The 17,721-nt window shown below is 36.4% G+C and overlaps 2 protein-coding genes across 11 annotated transcripts in view; both read right to left on the reverse strand.

The window, feature by feature from the left end:
• Window positions 1–8,728, reverse strand: part of dctn1b (dynactin 1b) — a 35,882-nt gene extending 27,154 nt beyond the window's left edge. For 3 of the 8 annotated variants that reach the window (XM_083539876.1, XM_083539875.1, XM_083539873.1), the window contains exons 1-4: window positions 5,316–5,771; window positions 2,763–3,014; window positions 2,583–2,661; window positions 1,945–1,976 (exon numbers count right to left, since the gene is read on the reverse strand). In XM_083539876.1, coding sequence (XP_083396002.1) covers window positions 1,945–1,976; window positions 2,583–2,661; window positions 2,763–3,014; window positions 5,316–5,348 — 396 coding nt within the window. In that variant the 5' untranslated portion in view covers window positions 5,349–5,771. Of the gene's footprint in view, window positions 1–1,926; window positions 1,977–2,582; window positions 2,662–2,762; window positions 3,015–5,300; window positions 5,772–8,619 lie in introns of those variants that run through there. The other 5 variants (XM_083539874.1, XM_083539872.1, XM_083539878.1 and 2 more) reach the window with 4 other exon arrangements.
• Window positions 8,729–15,258: 6,530 nt separating this feature from the next.
• LOC310725278 (putative N-acetyltransferase camello) lies at window positions 15,259–16,951 on the reverse strand. Of its 3 annotated transcripts, XM_083540120.1 has the most exons (3): window positions 16,604–16,950; window positions 16,145–16,289; window positions 15,259–15,990 (listed from the first exon to the last, which is right to left on the reverse strand). In XM_083540120.1, exon 3 carries the CDS (start codon window positions 15,988–15,990, stop codon window positions 15,328–15,330), a length of 663 nt encoding a protein of 220 aa, XP_083396246.1. In that variant the 5' UTR covers window positions 16,145–16,289; window positions 16,604–16,950; the 3' UTR covers window positions 15,259–15,327. The 3 variants fall into 3 exon arrangements, with proteins under 3 accessions (XP_083396246.1, XP_083396247.1, XP_083396245.1); XM_083540121.1 differs by having other exon boundaries at window positions 16,151–16,951; XM_083540119.1 differs by having other exon boundaries at window positions 16,145–16,950.
• Window positions 16,952–17,721: the final 770 nt, after the last annotated feature.

Raw genomic sequence — 17,721 nt, forward strand, 5'->3', positions numbered from 1 at the left:
GTCACTGCTCCCAAATTCTCAAAACATAAATCTTATATCTGTACACATTTTGCAAAACCGATACAACATATATTTTGTGAAAATGCACGATATAAACCTCTACAAAAAAAAAAAATGATAAAATGACAACCAAACATGCAATGTGCATTTCACATGATCAACCATGATTTTCACACAGCGCTGATCAATTGAGAAGATAACTGTTACAGTGGGTATGTCGATAGCACTGTTGTAGAAAATTAATTAGTGGTCTGTATTTTATTTATTTTTTGCATGGTAATAAAAAAAAGTGAATGAATTACTGAATGAACAGAATAATTTAGGAAGGCAGGAAATCCATACCATTATAATAAATCCATAACATTGGAATATTTATAAAGACGATTATGCAACTATAGTAGACTATAACTAGTCTATTACAATGACACTTCATTTAATTTCATTATTGGCCCTAATCATGTTAAGTTACAAGCACATGCAAATGGTGGCTAATGACATGGTCAATTTGTCTCTCTTTTTTCTTCTATATTTTCTCACATGATATCTCTCCATCTACATTTGTAGTCTGGAATCTTCCTCATCCTTCTCCATTTCTTCCGATCGATTTCGGTATACAATCTTGGCTAGCAGGTATAGTTAAACATTGCATAAAAAGTATTCATTGTATGTTCTATGATACTTTCTACAGAACACTTTCATCAGCAGATTGATTAATTTCATCATGAATTTGTGAAATTACTATTGAGTTCGTGCATTCTGAGAAGTCTATAAATGCAAAATAAATGGTGTGTATGCAGTGTGAAATCGATTTATGTTCATAAAGCTGTTTAGAGTTTTGTATCGGTAAGGGCAAAAGAATTAAACCTGTTTAGTGAATATCAGGTTAATGCGAAATGAGGAATATTGCAACAGAACATGTAACAATAGCCCCATCTGGTGGTTAACAAAGGTAAAAATTGTGCATTGTTTTGTGCAGCCCATAAACACTAAAGCCTATGGAAGCCAGTTTCCGCCACTGAATAATAATAAAAGGTTATTGCGATTTATTTTTTTAACTCACAATTCTGACTCTTCCCCCCCCCCCCCCTCAGAATTGCGTGATACAAACCCGCAATTCTGACCTTTTTTGTCCCTCAGAACTGTGATATATAAACACGAAATTGCGAGGAAAAAGTCAGAACTGTGAGATATGAACTCGAGTTTATAAGTCATTTGCGACACTTTCTGGAAAAGTACCATAGAAAACCATGAGATTTGATTCTTAAAGAATACGGGAGTTACCTTTTTATTGTAAAAAAAAAAAAAAAAAAAAAAATTTGTATGCAATTCTCCCGAAATGATGTTAGATATTAGACTTGAAGGGTTTCTAAATAGATTCTCCTTTTCAGGAGATGACTTATCCAGACTGAAACCTTTCACTATTTCACTAAGTCCATTGCTGTGTTTTACACTGTGATTTGGGTTGGTGTCTTGCTGCATGAAGATGTATTTCTCTGTAATCTGGCAGTTCAAAATTAATTCCCTTGTTACCATCATAAGTTACATTATCAATAAAAATTGATGATTTTGTTCCAGAAGCAACCATGCAAGCCCACCATGGTTGAGTCTGTATGTTTGGGATCATGAGCAGATTCGTTCTTTCTCCACACTTTGTTAGAAATGAATCTTGGTTTCAAAACCTTTGCTTCTCTCTGGATTTTCAGCAAAATCTGGTTTTCTAATTATTTTCTGAAATTTCTCTTTAATTCTCTCACAATGATCATCAAGTGTTATTGCTTTTGCTATTGTTTTCTCTATTGTTCTCTGGTTGTTAGTACACCAATAATGTTCTTTTGAACTCAAACCCAACTGTCTTCAATGTATAACAAAAACCAAAGTCATTGTGCCATTACAATATTTTCATATGGGACTGTAAAGCATACTCACATATAGACCTGCACTCACCACTTTATTAGACTTCGGAGCCTCCAGAATCTCTGTAGTCAAGGCAGAGAAAGATACAAAAAAATTTAGATTATATAAATAAAATATAATACAACTAGAAAATCTATAGTCCAACTCTGTACCTTAGATATGGTAAGATTCACAGATTCGCATCAGCATAAGGTTAATGATTTGATTTTTAAAAAGTGTGCATTGGATACAAGATAGCATTTATATCGCGATGCATCATTTTAACACATATTTGCATCGGTCAAAAAACTATATGTATATAATCACTAGTAGATGTGCTACACTTTTATTGTTTAGAAAATGACGAAGAATTTGTGACCAATATTTGATAGTGTATGTAGATTGATTTGAATATGAATTATAACAACACTAAAGAGAACGAGGCGTGTTCTAACAGAATATAGATTAACATGGCAGAGGTAGAGCTGCATCTTTTTGGAGACAGAACAGGAAAAGGTTTTATTTAATCTTTTTTGCATTACAAAAGCCTGGTTGTGAAAGGGCCTGGCGTTACGTCTAAAGGCACTTGATAAACATTTGCTGTCTGAACCAAAGAAGTAAAAGTGAACTATCTGTAACATATTCATTTGGATAGCATTATATTTTTTCCTTTGCATCGTATTGCTCACCTCGCTTAAGCACTTTAGATGTGGCAGGTTCAGGAGTGTCAGGCGATGTTGTATCTGCCCCATCCTCTACCAACTGGATCTACATTAGAATAAGATGATAGGGAACGTAGTTCTTCGATGTAAAACTCATTCTTACAACACACAATGGTTAAACATCAGTAATATAAACAAAGTGTTTACCTGTGACTGCCGCACAAATATCCCATGGTTCTCAAGGCAGGTGAAGTAGCGCTTGCCTTGCACAGTGCCATCGTTCTTGCCTCTGGCCTCCTCCAGGATGACTCCCACCCACTTCCCAGAGGCAAATAGTGTATTGCCAATGTAGGCCACAGTACCACGATGACCCTTTCCAATGACCTCCACCACAGAGCCCACCTTTACTGGACGTCCTCCTCCATCTGAACTCATCCTGCTGCTGCCACTGCTAGTGGTCTAAGAGACAGGCAAGGACAGAAAAAGAGAGACAAATGAAGGCATTTGAAGACAGGATAGGAGTAGGTGCCTGAATCTGTAAATAAACTCAATCACACCGCTCAAGCAATTCAAAATGCATTTAATATATAACAAGATTAGTAAAAGGTAAAAATCATTAGTAACACATTCTCTTTGTTGTTGTTGTTTTTTTTAGACAGAACAAATCCTACAACTCCTCCGACACACATCTTCTAGAAAGCAGCACAAAATATCTGCATTCATTTTATAGCACAGCGTTGCAACTAACAAGGATGCAGTTCTTTAGAGACATGCTCCATATACATTTTCTGTTCAGTCAAGTGATTTTTTTTTTGTTGTGCCAAGAGCAAGAGCAAGAGCAAAAAAGACATTATCAAATACAACGTTTATCCTACAAGCTTTTAAGTCTCATAGGCAATGCCTGAATTATAATCTCACTATATTATAGCTTGTAATCAATAGATATTTATGCATTTGCAAGCAAAAAAAAAATACTAATAGACACCAATAAGCCTCAACATTTAAACTGAATAAAATTGATTGTCTCTTTTTAATTGCATCAACCAATGGCACCAAGTGAATAATCAGGTCTCAAGTTGATGTTTTGGAAGCAGGAAAAATGGGCAGGCGTAAGGATCTGAGTAATTTTGACAAGGGCCGAATTGTGATGGCTAGTCGACTGAGCCAGAGTATATCCAAAACAGCAGGTCTTGTGGGGTATGCAGTGGTTATTACCTAGAAAAAATGTTCAAAAGAAACGAAAAGGCACCCAAGGGTCACTGATGCACATTGAAAGTGAAGACTAAGACATCTGGTTCGATCCTACAGAAAAGCTACTACAGCATACAATTGCTGAAAAACGTAAAAGATGGCTATTATGAAAAGGTTTCAGAACACACAATGCAGTACAGCTTGCTGTATATGGAGCTGCATAGCCTCAAACTGCTGACCCCTGTCCACTATTCAAAGCTCCCACAAAGGACATGTGAGCATCAGGACTAGCTTATTAAGCAATACAAAGTGGCCTGGTAAATCACATATTTCTACATTATATGGACGGCTGGAGGGAGGTTTGATGACACAAGGGGGGCCTACACAAGATATAGCTGTTATGGCTTATCAGTGGATATAATCAAATAACAATAGAAGCAAGAGCGAGGTTAATGACATTACTTTCATAAAATCGTATAAGGACATGCAAAGGTCACAGCATTGAGAACTTGAGAACAGTTCCTCTACAGAGACAGGAAGATATTTAAACTATAATCTCTGGAGTTATGATAGTGACTCAGCAAATATGGGAGATGACTAAAAGGAGAGAGAAAGTGTGAACTGTTTTAATGGCTAAGCAAGACGCTGCTTTTACTGGACCTTCTATATAATCAATCACAGTATAACGCAGTGCTGTTTCAGACATGATTCATATAAACATCAAGTAAACATTGTGCATTTGTTTGTAGGTGTCTCTTTCAGGGGAAAAAATAGTGGTATACAGTGTGGAACAGGCAACACCGGGAGCAAAAAGATTTACCCTTCTGTGGCATAGATAAACATACTGCAAGTGTGTGTGCTCTTTTTTCCTATAAAGCTACAATATGTACTGTAATCAACAACCCTAATGAAATTCAATCCAAGTACAATCCCCCCACACACACACCACCGGTTTCCCACCAACCCCCCACAATTCTATTCCTTTCATCATCCACTTACAGTTCTTTATTCCTCTGTAAATCTATTATGTTATATTGAGTTAGTGCTGGTGAAATGACATTCAATTGTCTGCATGCAATCTTTGGAAAATACGCTTTTTTTTGGGGGGGGGGGGGGGGGTCTGTGTTTTGAAAATGCAATTAAAAACTTAGAAATGATGCATGATTTAAATTCTGAATTTGCTTAAAATAATATGTGGATGATCTCAAATATTTTTGTACACTGTTAAAAATGATGATAAAAGCTATGAAACATACGATTGGTAAGCAAACAAAAACCCAAATTCAAACTGAATGCTGAATTCAATGAGAGCTAATTTAACACTAGGCTAAAAAAAAAAAAAAAAGAAGAGTATGACTGAGTGACATCATCCTGGGTCATTTCAATACACTTCCGGTCATGCTATATTACCTATTATGATGTCATGCTTCTCCTAGTCACAAAGCCACATGGAGACATCACTATCCACATATCTTTTGACATAGCATAAAGCATTGTGTGCTTTCTATGGTGCACAGTGAATGTGAATAGGAAATGGTATTCATGTTAATTTACCTGCTTGTCACTCACCCTATTGTAAGTGTACCTCTTCATTTGAGACATGCTGCTCCAGTGTTGCTGAAGACTCCCTGCCCTTCCCAAGACAGCAATATGGTCTCAACCTTTCCGTCTCCCTCTGTCACACTCCCTACTTCTCCTGTTTTCCATCACACATCACTCTGTCCTCTCTCCCCATCTGTATCATGATTGGATCAAACTTGCTGTCTCCTCTAGATCCAGCAGAAACGAGCCTTATCCAGGAGAAGGCCAGCACTGATGCTCGCTGATGAGCAGAGGATTGGCACATGCAGCCTTGAAATCTGAATGAGTGTGTGTGTGAGAATGCGAGCCGTCTAAGAGGTCTGGTCTATTAGGATGAACAGTGCATATGGATGCATAGTGTGTATCCGGTGCTGATGTGTGTGTGTGTGGAGAGCAATGCTACTGCGCTAGTGTCTGTGTTTTCTATGAGACAGTCAAAGAACCAGGGCTGGGTCCTAAAGCCCTCCATCACACAGATGCTTACGCATTCTTATAAAAGCATACCTAAAAGTACAAATAAATCATCTCTAATAAGCATTCATACATATAAGAATTGAAACGTGAACCTATACGCAAATATAACAATACAATTTTTATTTCCAAAGCTTGGTTTAGAGTTGAGAGAACACTTATGAGCACATATGCCCTCATCTCCACTGATCATGTGTCAATTAAAAAAAAAGCAACAACGACATGACAACTTGAATAACATCAGTTTTGTGAACAGTTTTAGTAAGGCTGCAGTCAATGAGCAAATGTAGGAAGCTATACAATCTAGTGAATCTAATTTATGGAGGCGCAGTAATTACTTAGGTATATCATAGTCAATAAACAAATATTACGCTTGTAATATTTACACTTCTTTATCTCCCATTGCTAAAACTCATCTATTGCTTCTCAAAAATAGAACTGGAACCCATATTATCACATATTTATTCATTTATTTGTCTGCATAATGAGGCAAAAGCACAAATCATTAAATGTAACTCTAATAAATTGCTTCCCCCCGGTTAATGCATTCCTGCTTTTCATTCTATATACTCAACGTTCCGAAATATCAGACCAGCTGTTAGTACTGTAACATAAACCTAGGCAATTAGGACAATCTAGCTGAGATCATATCACTTTAGCGTAAAAATCAGGGACGTCAGTACTACATCATGCTTTTTTCCATGCTGTTAACGTCAATGAGAGTAAAAGTGTTCAATAGGAAAGGTCACTTTAAGGCAGTGAGCTGGAGGGAAGGTGGCCTCCCTATTCAGCCTTTCTCTTCTGCTGCAGGCCTGCTTCAATGTGACGCAGCTCTTAACAAAAAAGCCAAAGAGACAGAACAGCATGCAACCTAAGCTGACGAGAGTGCACAGACAGGCACACACACACAAAAGGTTTACCACACGTTATGTGCTAAAACAGCAGTGCAGCACTTACAGCTTTTTTTTTAAATTACAGTAAGAGCAGGTGAAACAGTTTTACAAACTGATTCACAGACTGATGGGACCCTCAACTGCCTCCTGTCTCATAACATATGCGGCATATGCAGTACCAAGAACATAATACAGCATCGTTACCAATTGAGAAATATGCATGTGGGTGGTTGCTAATGCACCTAAACTGCAGCACTCTTATTCCTTGGATAGATCTTCAGCTAAGTAGGTCTTTCATCTAGCGATCCTAATGACAGGAACTAAAACCCATTCCAGAGAAATGTAAAAACGGGACTGATCATTCGAGCTGAGAGGACACGAGGGACAAGTTAATAGAGAAGAGAAAAGGCTTTGAAAGTGGAGCTGAACAAACGTCGTAAACTAGTGAGGTTCTTCTGTAAAAAGCAGATTTTTGCTCCTTACAGAACATAATTTGCTCGTTGCTGATTGGCTAAAGCACATATCAGTCTAAGAGACCACGGAAAAGCTAAAGGATGGTCCCAAGATATTCAAATGATTCATAATTTCAGATACAGTATGAATATACAGTACAGTATAAATGCCAATACTGAAGCAAGCAACCCAACAAACACAATTCAACAAATCTCCTTTCACTGCAGCCACAGCTGCACCACCTGCATACGTTATCTCAAGCAAAAGCATACATTTTAACATCATAAAATGACCACCACAATATTTTACTGTTGCTATGATGTTCTTTTTCTGAAATGCTGTGTTATCTTAATGCCAGACGTAATGGGACACACACCTTCCAAAAAGTTCACATTTTTGTCTCGTCATTCGACAAAGTATTTTCCCCAAATTCTTGGGGATCTTCAAGGTGTTTTCTGCCGAAACTTAGATGAGCCTTTATGTTCTTTTTGTTTAGCAGCGGTTTTCGTCTTGGAACTCTGCCATGCAGACCATTTTTGCCCAGTCTCTTTCTTATGGTGGAGTCATGAACACTGACCTTAACTGAGGCAAGTGAGGCCTGCAGTTCTTTGGATGTTGTTTTGGGGTCTTTTGTGACCTCTGGATGAGTCGTCGCTGTGCTCATAAGGTAATTTTGGTCGGCCGGTCACTCCTGGGAAGCTTCTCCACTGTTCCATGTTTTTGCTATTTGTGAATAATGCCCCTCACTGTGGTTCGCTGGAGTCCCAAAGCTTTAGAAATGGTTTTATTAACCTTTTCCAGACTGATAGATCTCAAAGACTTTCTTTCTCATTTGTTTCTGAATTTCTTTGGATCTCTGCATGATGTCTAGATTTTAAGGATCTTTTGGTCTACTTTACTTTGTCAGTCAGGTCCTATTTAAGTGATTTCTTGACTGTGAACAGGTGTGATAAACCACAGTTTTAACAGGGGGCAAACACTTTTTTACACAGGACCATGTATTTTGTTTTCCCTCAATAATAAGAACCTTCATTTACAAACTGCATGTGTTCACTTGTGTTATCTTTTACTAATATTTAAATTAGTTTGATGATCTGAAACAGTAAAGTATGACATATATATAAGTATATATATATATATACTTTCCTTTACAGCCATCTGTTTTGTTTCTATGCCCTCTTCAGGCTATTAAGAGATTTGCATGGATAGATTTTATTACACAAACGTTATAATACACTATACAAATATAAAATATAAATGTAAAATATAAAAAAAATCCTTAGTAATTCTAGACAGTTTATTTATATTGCAGCTGCTTTTGGGTTAAGAAGCCTAAGAATGCACCTGTCAATCAAATCTGTGAGACTGAGATGTAACAGATGTAACAGATGTGCAAACAGAAAGAACGAAGTAGTATCTGTTGTTCATGCTTATTTTTTTTTTTTTTTATTCTTTGAGCATGGTTTCCAACTTACCCCGTTATTTTATACCAGGTTATATGTAGATGTGAAGCGCTGTGTTCATTTCCATACCGTGGAGATATTACAGCTCGTCTGGTCACTTCCGGTCTTCTCTGCGTCACACTGACCACTGACTCAATAAATCAACAACCAATCAGGCGCCTCGTTACAGAAACAGAAAGACCCCTGCTGATGATTTAAAGATTAAAACATTTACTGGGAAATGTAAAATCTTTGTCTCAAATATTGCAAATATACTAAACAATAGCATGTGTTTTGGAGATTTGGATTGGCCTTAAATTAAAAAAAATTTAAAAAAATATTTATTCAGCAAAGGATGACAGAGAAGAAGAAGAAAGAATATCCTGCTGTCAGTTAATTTTATTTTTACTGTATGTTAAATCTGATATTCAAACAAATATAACAATATAAATGTGTGATTCTGGTTACTGATGAAAGTGGAGAGTGATGGATAACACGTCTGATACAATCCATCAGGTAAGAATATAAATGTATTATAATGAAGAGTCATTCATTGACGATTCGTTCATTTTGAACGAGTCCTTAAACTGACTCAGAAGAACGAGAAGTCTCAAAGAGTGATTCATTCATTTTTTTACTTGAGCAGACTGGAAACAGGAAACAGAATTAGTCCTCTGGTCCGAGTCGTTCTTTCTTTTATCACGTGACTCCCATAGACGCTACACATTTCAATAAATCTGTTTTTTTTTTTGTTTTTTTTTTTTGTCCGAATTATTGTTACAATAATTATGGGACTCACGACAAAAAAAAACTAACGATACAGAACAAAAGATAGAAGAGGTCAGAATTATTCTATCATTTTTAATTTAACAGTTTTATGATTGAAACTATAATCAAAGTTTGTGTATGTAGATGTGTTAGTGGATCTGCTTATTGACAATGTTATTTTTTTATTATTTCTGAACAAAAGAACTAAATTTACTAAATGACCAAAAAAAAAAAAAAAAAAAAAAAAAAAAAGATTTGTTCATTTTGATCAGCAAGTTTCAAAGAACCAAGTCACTTAAATGATTAGATAATCTCATTACTAATGCATTATGCTTCACTTAGTGATCATATTATAAATGAATAAAACAGCAAAGACCAGAGGTGGCAAAAGTATACACATCGTTTACTTAAGTAGAAGTACAGATACTCATGTTTTAAAAGGCTCCAGTAAAAGTTGAAGTACTGATTATACTTTTTTACTCAAGTTAAAGGAAAGAAGTTTGGGCTCTGACATGTACTTAAGTAAAGAGTAGCCATTACTACTACCTGTTTTAGTGTCACGCTGGTAACTTAACCTCACATTATATCAATGTATTAATACAAAAAGCTGAACAACATCATATATAATACAAGCAGAGAAAAGACTAAGATGTCATAAATATATATATATATATATATATATATATATATATATATATATATATATATATATATATATATATATATACAAACTATATTTCTAAAAGTATTGAGTCACCTGCTCATAAATACGGTATGTAATTTTTGAGTATTGAATTCAAGATTTTGTCACAATTTGCTCTTATATTTCCCTCCACTCTTCTGGGAAGATGTTCCACTCGATTTTTGGAGTGTGCTTATGGATATTTGTGTTCATCAGCCACAAAGATGTTACGAAAGGCAGGTACTGATGTAAGTAAGGTGAGGAGGCCTGGGGTGCAGTCAGTGTTCCAATTCATCCCAAAGGTGTTCAGTAGGGATGAGATCAGAGCTCTATAGCCAGCCACTCAAGATCTTCCTCTCCAAAGCATAAAGCATTTAAACCAGATCTTCAAGGAGCTCACTTTGTGCACAGGAGCATTGCCATGCTGGAACAGGTTTGGGTTTCCAACATATAGCAGGAAAGTTCAGGGGGGTATTCCAGAAAGCTTGGTTAACTTACCATTTGATAAATCATAACCTCTGGGTTGATTTACCCCAAACAGGCATACCATGAGTATGTCGGTTCCAAAACACCTGAGAAGAGTTAGTTTAATCAACCTCCAACTGGTTACCCAGAGGTAATGCGCGTGCACGGTGCATATATATATATATATATATATATATATATATATATAAAGACATTTTCAATGGATCACCGATTTCACGAGTCACCATGGAAACTCAAAGCGGAAAAAAGAGAGTGGCGTAGTTCACAGAGGCGGAGTTGGAGGTTTTAATGCACTCTTATGAGGAGTTTAAGCCAATAATATTAAAAAGAAGCAATACATCTGCATCGGCTAAAGCAAGAAAGTTATACATCCTTTTGAATATTATATCACTATGAAAGCGTTTACTTTTCCTGCCATTTATTTCTTTAGTTTAAAATAATAATGTATATTCCTTATTTAATAAGGTGTAATCCTTCTGGAGCCTATATACAGTGCCTTGCGAAAGTATTCGGCCCCCTTGAACTTTGCGACCTTTTGCCACATTTCAGGCTTCAAACAGAAAGATATAAAACTGTAATTTTTTGTGAAGAATCAACAACTAGTGGGACACAATCATGAAGTGGAACGAAATTTATTGGATATTTCAAACTTTTTTAACAAATAAAAAACTGAAAAATTGGGCGTGCAAAATTATTCAGCCCCCTTAAGTTAATACTTTGTAGCGCCACCTTTTGCTGCGATTACAGCTGTAAGTCGCTTGGGGTATGTCTCTATCAGTTTTGCACATCGAGAGACCGAAATTTTTGCCAATTCCTCCTTGCAAAACAGTTCGAGCTCAGTGAGGTTGGATGGAGAGCATTTGTGAACAGCAGTTTTCAGTTCTTTCCACAGATTCTCGATTGGATTCAGGTCTGGACTTTGACTTGGCCATTCTAACACCTGGATATGTTTATGTGTGAACCATTCCATTGTAGATTTTGCTTTATGTTTTGGATCATTGTCTTGTTGGAAGACAAATCTCCGTCCCAGTTTCAGGTCTTTTGCAGACTCCATCAGGTTTTCTTCCAGAATGGTCCTGTATTTGGCTCCATCCATCTTCCCATCAATTTTAACCATCTTCCCTGTCCCTGCTGAAGAAAAGCAGGCCCAAACCATGATGCTGCCACCACCATGTTTGACAGTGGGGATGGTGTGTTCAGGGTGATGAGCTGTGTTGCTTTTACGCCAAACATAACGTTTTGCATTGTTGCCAAAATGTCTGATTTTGGTTTCATCTGACCGGAGCACCTTCTTCCACATGTTTAGTGTGTCTCCCAGGTGGCTTGTGGCAAACTTTAAATGACACTTTTTATGGATATCTTTAAGGAATGGCTTTTTTCTTGCCACTTTCCATAAAGGCCAGATTTGTGCAGTATACGACTGATTGTTGTCCTATGGACAGAGTCTCCCACCTCAGCTGTAGATCTCTGCAGTTCATCCAGAGTGATCATGGGCCTCTTGGCTGCATCTCTGATCAGTCTTCTCCTTGTATGAGCTGAAAGTTTAGAGGGATGGCCAGGTCTTGGTAGATTTGCAGTGGTCTGATACTCCTTCCATTTCAATATTATCGCTTGCACAGTGCTCCTTGGGATGTTTAAAGCTTGGGAAATCTTTTTGTATCCAAATCCGGCTTTAAACTTCTCCACAACAGTATCTCGGACCTGCCTGGTGTGTTCCTTGTTCTTCATGATGCTCTCTGCGCTTTAAACGGACCTCTGAGACTATCACAGTGCAGGTGCATTTATACGGAGACTTGATTACACACAGGTGGATTTTATTTATCATCATTAGTCATTTAGGTCAACATTGGATCATTCAGAGATCCTCACTGAACTTCTGGAGAGAGTTTGCTGCACTGAAAGTAAAGGGGCTGAATAATTTTGCACGCCCAATTTTTCAGTTTTTTATTTGTTAAAAAAGTTTGAAATATCCAATAAATTTCGTTCCACTTCATGATTGTGTCCCATTTATTGTTGATTCTTCACAAAAAATTACATTTTCATATCTTTATGTTTGAAGCCTGAAATGTGGCAAAAGGTCGCAAAGTTCAAGGGGGCCGAATACTTTCGCAAGGCACTGTATATATATATATATAGATATAGATATAGATGTGTGTGTGTGTGTGTGTGTGTGTGTGTGTGTGTGTGTGTAAAGCAATATAAAAAAAAAAACATTTTATTGAATTTTACTTTTATTGTTTTTCAGGAAATAAAGAAATAAATTGCCTGGCAGACGAGTGCAAAAAAATTTATAAAAGTAATTTTGACAGATCCTGTCTCTCAAAAGTCTTCCGTCTCTGTTGGCCTCTAAAATCTGTAGGTGTTCCTCTGGGCCATCTTCCTCAATACAAGGAGGGTGGCTCTCTCCTCTTAAAGTGGCAATATTGTGAAGCACAACACAAGCCACTATAATGTCGCATGCCCTCTCTGGACTAACCTGGAGCCCACGCAGACACTGAAACCGAGATTTGAGGATCCCTATAGTCATCTCCACTTTGGCCCGTGTTCGGCTGTGAGCCAGGTTAAACCGTGTCTGTGGTCCAGGCTCAGGTTCAGGGTAGGGTGTCATTAAATAGGGCAGACAAGGGTATCCTCTGTCCCCCAGCAAGTAACCATTGTACTGTCCTGTAATGATTGAAGTGTACAACACAAATATAGTAAAAAGGGAAAAAAAACCACAATTGTATAAAGTAAAACATACCCTGCTGGAATGTCTGGCATAATGATGACTCGCGGAAAATTCTGGCATCATACACAGATCCTGGCCATTTTGCCTCGACATTGGTAATGATTTGGGTTGCCTCACATATTACCTAGTTAGTGGAAAAAGTAATGACTTTAATGATTTTAAGAAGGGATTGTTTTAAATTTTAAAAAGTTGTTACCTGCACATTGATACTATGAATTGATTTCCTATTAACATAGTCTCCCTCATTTATTGGTGGAGCTTTAATAGGAATGTGAGTGCCATCAATGCACCCAATTACATTTGGAAACCCTGAAACAGAAAGTTATGGAAGTATAAAGTGTGTGTGCGCATAATGAATAAATGTATAGATATAAATAATATTACTAAATATTAAATATATATATATATATATATATATATATATATATATATATATATATATATATATATATATATATATATATATGTGCCAGACATACAAATATTCATTAGGGTATGCAAACACATCAATACGCGGTCTTATAACCCTCTCCCGACGAACAAAACCTTGTATAATTTGTGCTTCTACGTCCACAGGATCCTCATCAAAAGGGCACGCCGAAGTTACACTGAAACATAACCTGCTCCCGAGCAGGTTATCTTCAGAGAGTCACTTGCTATGGTTACATACATACCCAGAAAGTTACCTCCGTTTTTGGAACCGAAAGTTGAGGTTATCCACGAACTTACCCTTAAACATACCCAGGTATGTCACATAACCTGCTTTCTGGAATACCCCCCAGGTGTCTCAATATATATAATATATATATATATATATATATATATATATATATATATATATATATATATATATATATATATATATATATATATATATGTATGTTTATTTATTTGCCATCACCAGGCCACATCCCAGATTGTAGGGTTATTCCAGCTGTCCTTAAAAACAACTCAAAATTATTATAATGTTTTATGAATGACAAATTTAATGTGAGTTATCCTTTGCATTTTATTAAAGTTCAAACAGGAAGTTTATAATTTATACTTCACCTGTATAGCAGTTCTACAACATATAGAAACTATCTGACTAAACCTAAAAAAAATAGCAACATGTGGCAGCATCCCTTATATAAAAGACAAACAAAATTGTAGGGAAAAAACTTTAAACATTAAAATGGCTCATGACAAGAAGAATATAAAAATAAAACCTTAGAATACCTGTATGTGCTTTCTCAAATTTGACAGTGAATTCTTGAAAACCAGCACTTTTTTACACCGATAATTTTGAACATCTCCCTTATATATGGCCATGGGTGTTAAGGAATGTCTTTGTTTTTATTTATTTTCACATCAGTGACTCCCTCTGAATTCACATTAACCAATCCTGTTGTTGCCTTGCTCATTGTCAGCTCCGCTTGCCTACGTCTACGTCTGATAGCCAGAAAATAATACACCAGTGATATGGTGAAAAAAGGTTGATAGGTGGGAAACAGCGCTCAATGAGAAGAAATAATACTAAAAGTAACGAGGCTGGTTTAAAATTGTAAGAAGCTGAAAGTACAGATATTTGTGTAAAAAAATGTAATGAGTGAAAGTAAAAAGTTGCCTGAAAAATAAAGTGGAGTAAAGTACTGATACATGAACTGTCAGTCATCACATCATCTGTATATGTTACACACACTATGGCTTGTCTTGTATAGTCCAAGCTGAATGTATAATTTTTATTTATGTCTGTACTTTGAGAGTAACTAACAACTGGAACCAAATTCCTTGTGTGTGTCAACACACTTGGCCAATAAACCTGATTCTGATACCAGAAAAATCTACTTAAGTACAGTAACAAAGTATTTGTACTTTGTTACTTCCCACCTCTGGCAAAGACATACATACATACATACATACATACATACATACATACATACATACATACACACATATATATATATAATAATTTTTACACCGATAATATAATTATATATATATATATATATATATATATATATATATATATATATATATATATATATATATATATATATATATACACACATGCATACATTATTTACATTATTCAGTACTAATCAGATCTAACGACACATGTATATTTAAACACAAGGAAGTTGATAAGCCTGGCATAAATAGATGGCCAAACGAACTCCTCCTCCTTGTGGAAGCCCAGGCTGTGGTAAAGTTTATGAGCATCTGACTGCACCAGAGAAGTAAATAACACCACCCTCTCGACTTTATGTCTGGCAACAAACTGCAGAGCCTTCTGACAAAGTGCTTTAGCAAGACCTCGTTGTCGGAACTCCTGTCTCACAGAGATGCGTTTTAACTCCCATGCTCCAGGCTCGGTCACACAGGGTAATATTGCCACAGTTCCCACTAAGCAGTCCTTAGTCCCAGCTACCCAGAAACAGCTGACCTGCCCTGGCTGCATGTAGGATGCTCCAATGTCCCGCAGATCTTCATTGAGGCCGAGTTGTACTCCTTGTTCAAAAATACACAATACAGCAAACCTGCCAGCCAGCAGAACTCCACTGAGGCACAGTATAGAGGCCAGAAGAGAGCCGAACATAAAGAAGAAGAAAATGAAGAGTCCGAGCAGTAAACATTGCACCCAGTGCTGTTTCAGGGTCAGGATACACACAGCACCTCCATGTTCTCGTAAGTTTGTGGAGTATAATTCCCTCACAAAAGAGTAGTCCCTGTCTTCATATTCACGGATCTGGTACCACATCTGAGACACAGAACCAGGAACAATGGACATACCAGTTCTTGCATAACAGTTAATGAAGAAAACAACAACCACCATAAATATTGAATACTAGAATAAGTACTGTTGCCTACTCGGGTGAAACTGAGAGACAATAAACACTGAAAATGAAACTTACCCTTGCACTTTATTCTGTTGAACTGCAACTCTAAGAACAAATATTAAAAGTTCAGCAGCCGAAAAATGAGCTTGACATATGAGCATGATCAGCTTGTCACATGATCATTTTCTTTTCTGCAACAGCTCCACCTAGGGCATTTCAGCTGTAATAACACACACGATACAAAATACGGAGAATTTTTTTTTTTTTTTTATTAAAGGCAAATTATGCAATTAACTAACCCAAATGCAGGATGCTTCGGGCCAGTGCAATGAATGAAATTGATGTTAATGACAGAAATATGTATTATTTATTTCTAAATGACATACATTGAATAGATAAAATGATGCTTCTTTTCAATATGTAGTCTACCCATGAGCAACAATATCACCAGAAAGGCTATAAGACTATATGATACACTATCATACACTACCATGGAAACATTTTATTTTGAGCGGGAAAAAAAGAAACATTTACCTGATAGTAAAGCAAAACGGAGCACGTGTGGCATGGAAGTACCACAGTGATGCACAAACGCACGAAAAGAAAACACACTGGTGTCACAGATGAAGGTGAAACATCAGCACGGAGAGTAGAAACTGTAAAATCCTCATCAAATAAAATTGGTATTGTGTAATGAAGTGTTATTGTATAAACTGTTTGTAACTTCGGACCAGTCGCATTGGATCTGTTCTGTCGTGACTCGGGAGCATCAGGTTGCGCAATCAGCTCGCTCACAACATGGTGACGGATTCAATTAAAACAGTGCGAAAAAACACAAAATCTAAAAGCAGCAAATAACAGCAGCATAAACGATCACATTTTTAATCATTGTTGTGGTTTTCAGCGTAACATGATGCATTTGTTCTCAGCGTAACATGATGCATTGGTATCTTGATTTATTTTTCTCGTAAGGGTCCCCTGGAGCATGGAGGGTTAAGGGTCTTGCTCAAAGGCCCAAGAGTGGCAGCTTGGCGATACCGGGGCTTGAACCCCCGACCTTCCGATCGGTAACCCAGCGCCTTAACCGCTGGGGCCACCACTCCCCCCTTCTTTATGCATATATTATTATTATTATTATTATTATTTATGCATATATTATGCATTTGCATATATATATATATATATATTATATTATGCATATATATTATGCATATATTTAATTATTATACCAAAGTAAAATTTATTATATATTCTAGATGCTTCTACCTTCACAAATAAACAAAATTAAAAAATGTTTAAACAAAAATTGTCAAAGCCGTGTGTATTATATTTCATATAGATTTTTAAAACATGGTTGTCAACTTACCATCTGCAAAATACAAATGTTGATTTACACAAATTGCTCCACCTTGCATACTCAAATGCTGTTTTAATTTTTTTTTATTGTTTTTTACAGAAACAAACAACTCAGCATGATTGAAATTGTTCAAAGGAAAATTCCGCATGCGCTCCTGCAGCTACTGTAAGTTTTCAAATGTCTAAATTAAAGATAGTTAATCTCAACATGTGGCTTATGCATTTTTAAGTTCACTTTTATACATACAATACCGTGAATCATGGTTTTATATCGTTATAATAAGCAAAAATTGAAT

This window comes from Silurus aristotelis, assembly GCF_946808225.1.
Source record: "Silurus aristotelis genome assembly, chromosome: 4".
NCBI classification, from domain to species: Eukaryota; Metazoa; Chordata; class Actinopteri; order Siluriformes; family Siluridae; genus Silurus; species Silurus aristotelis.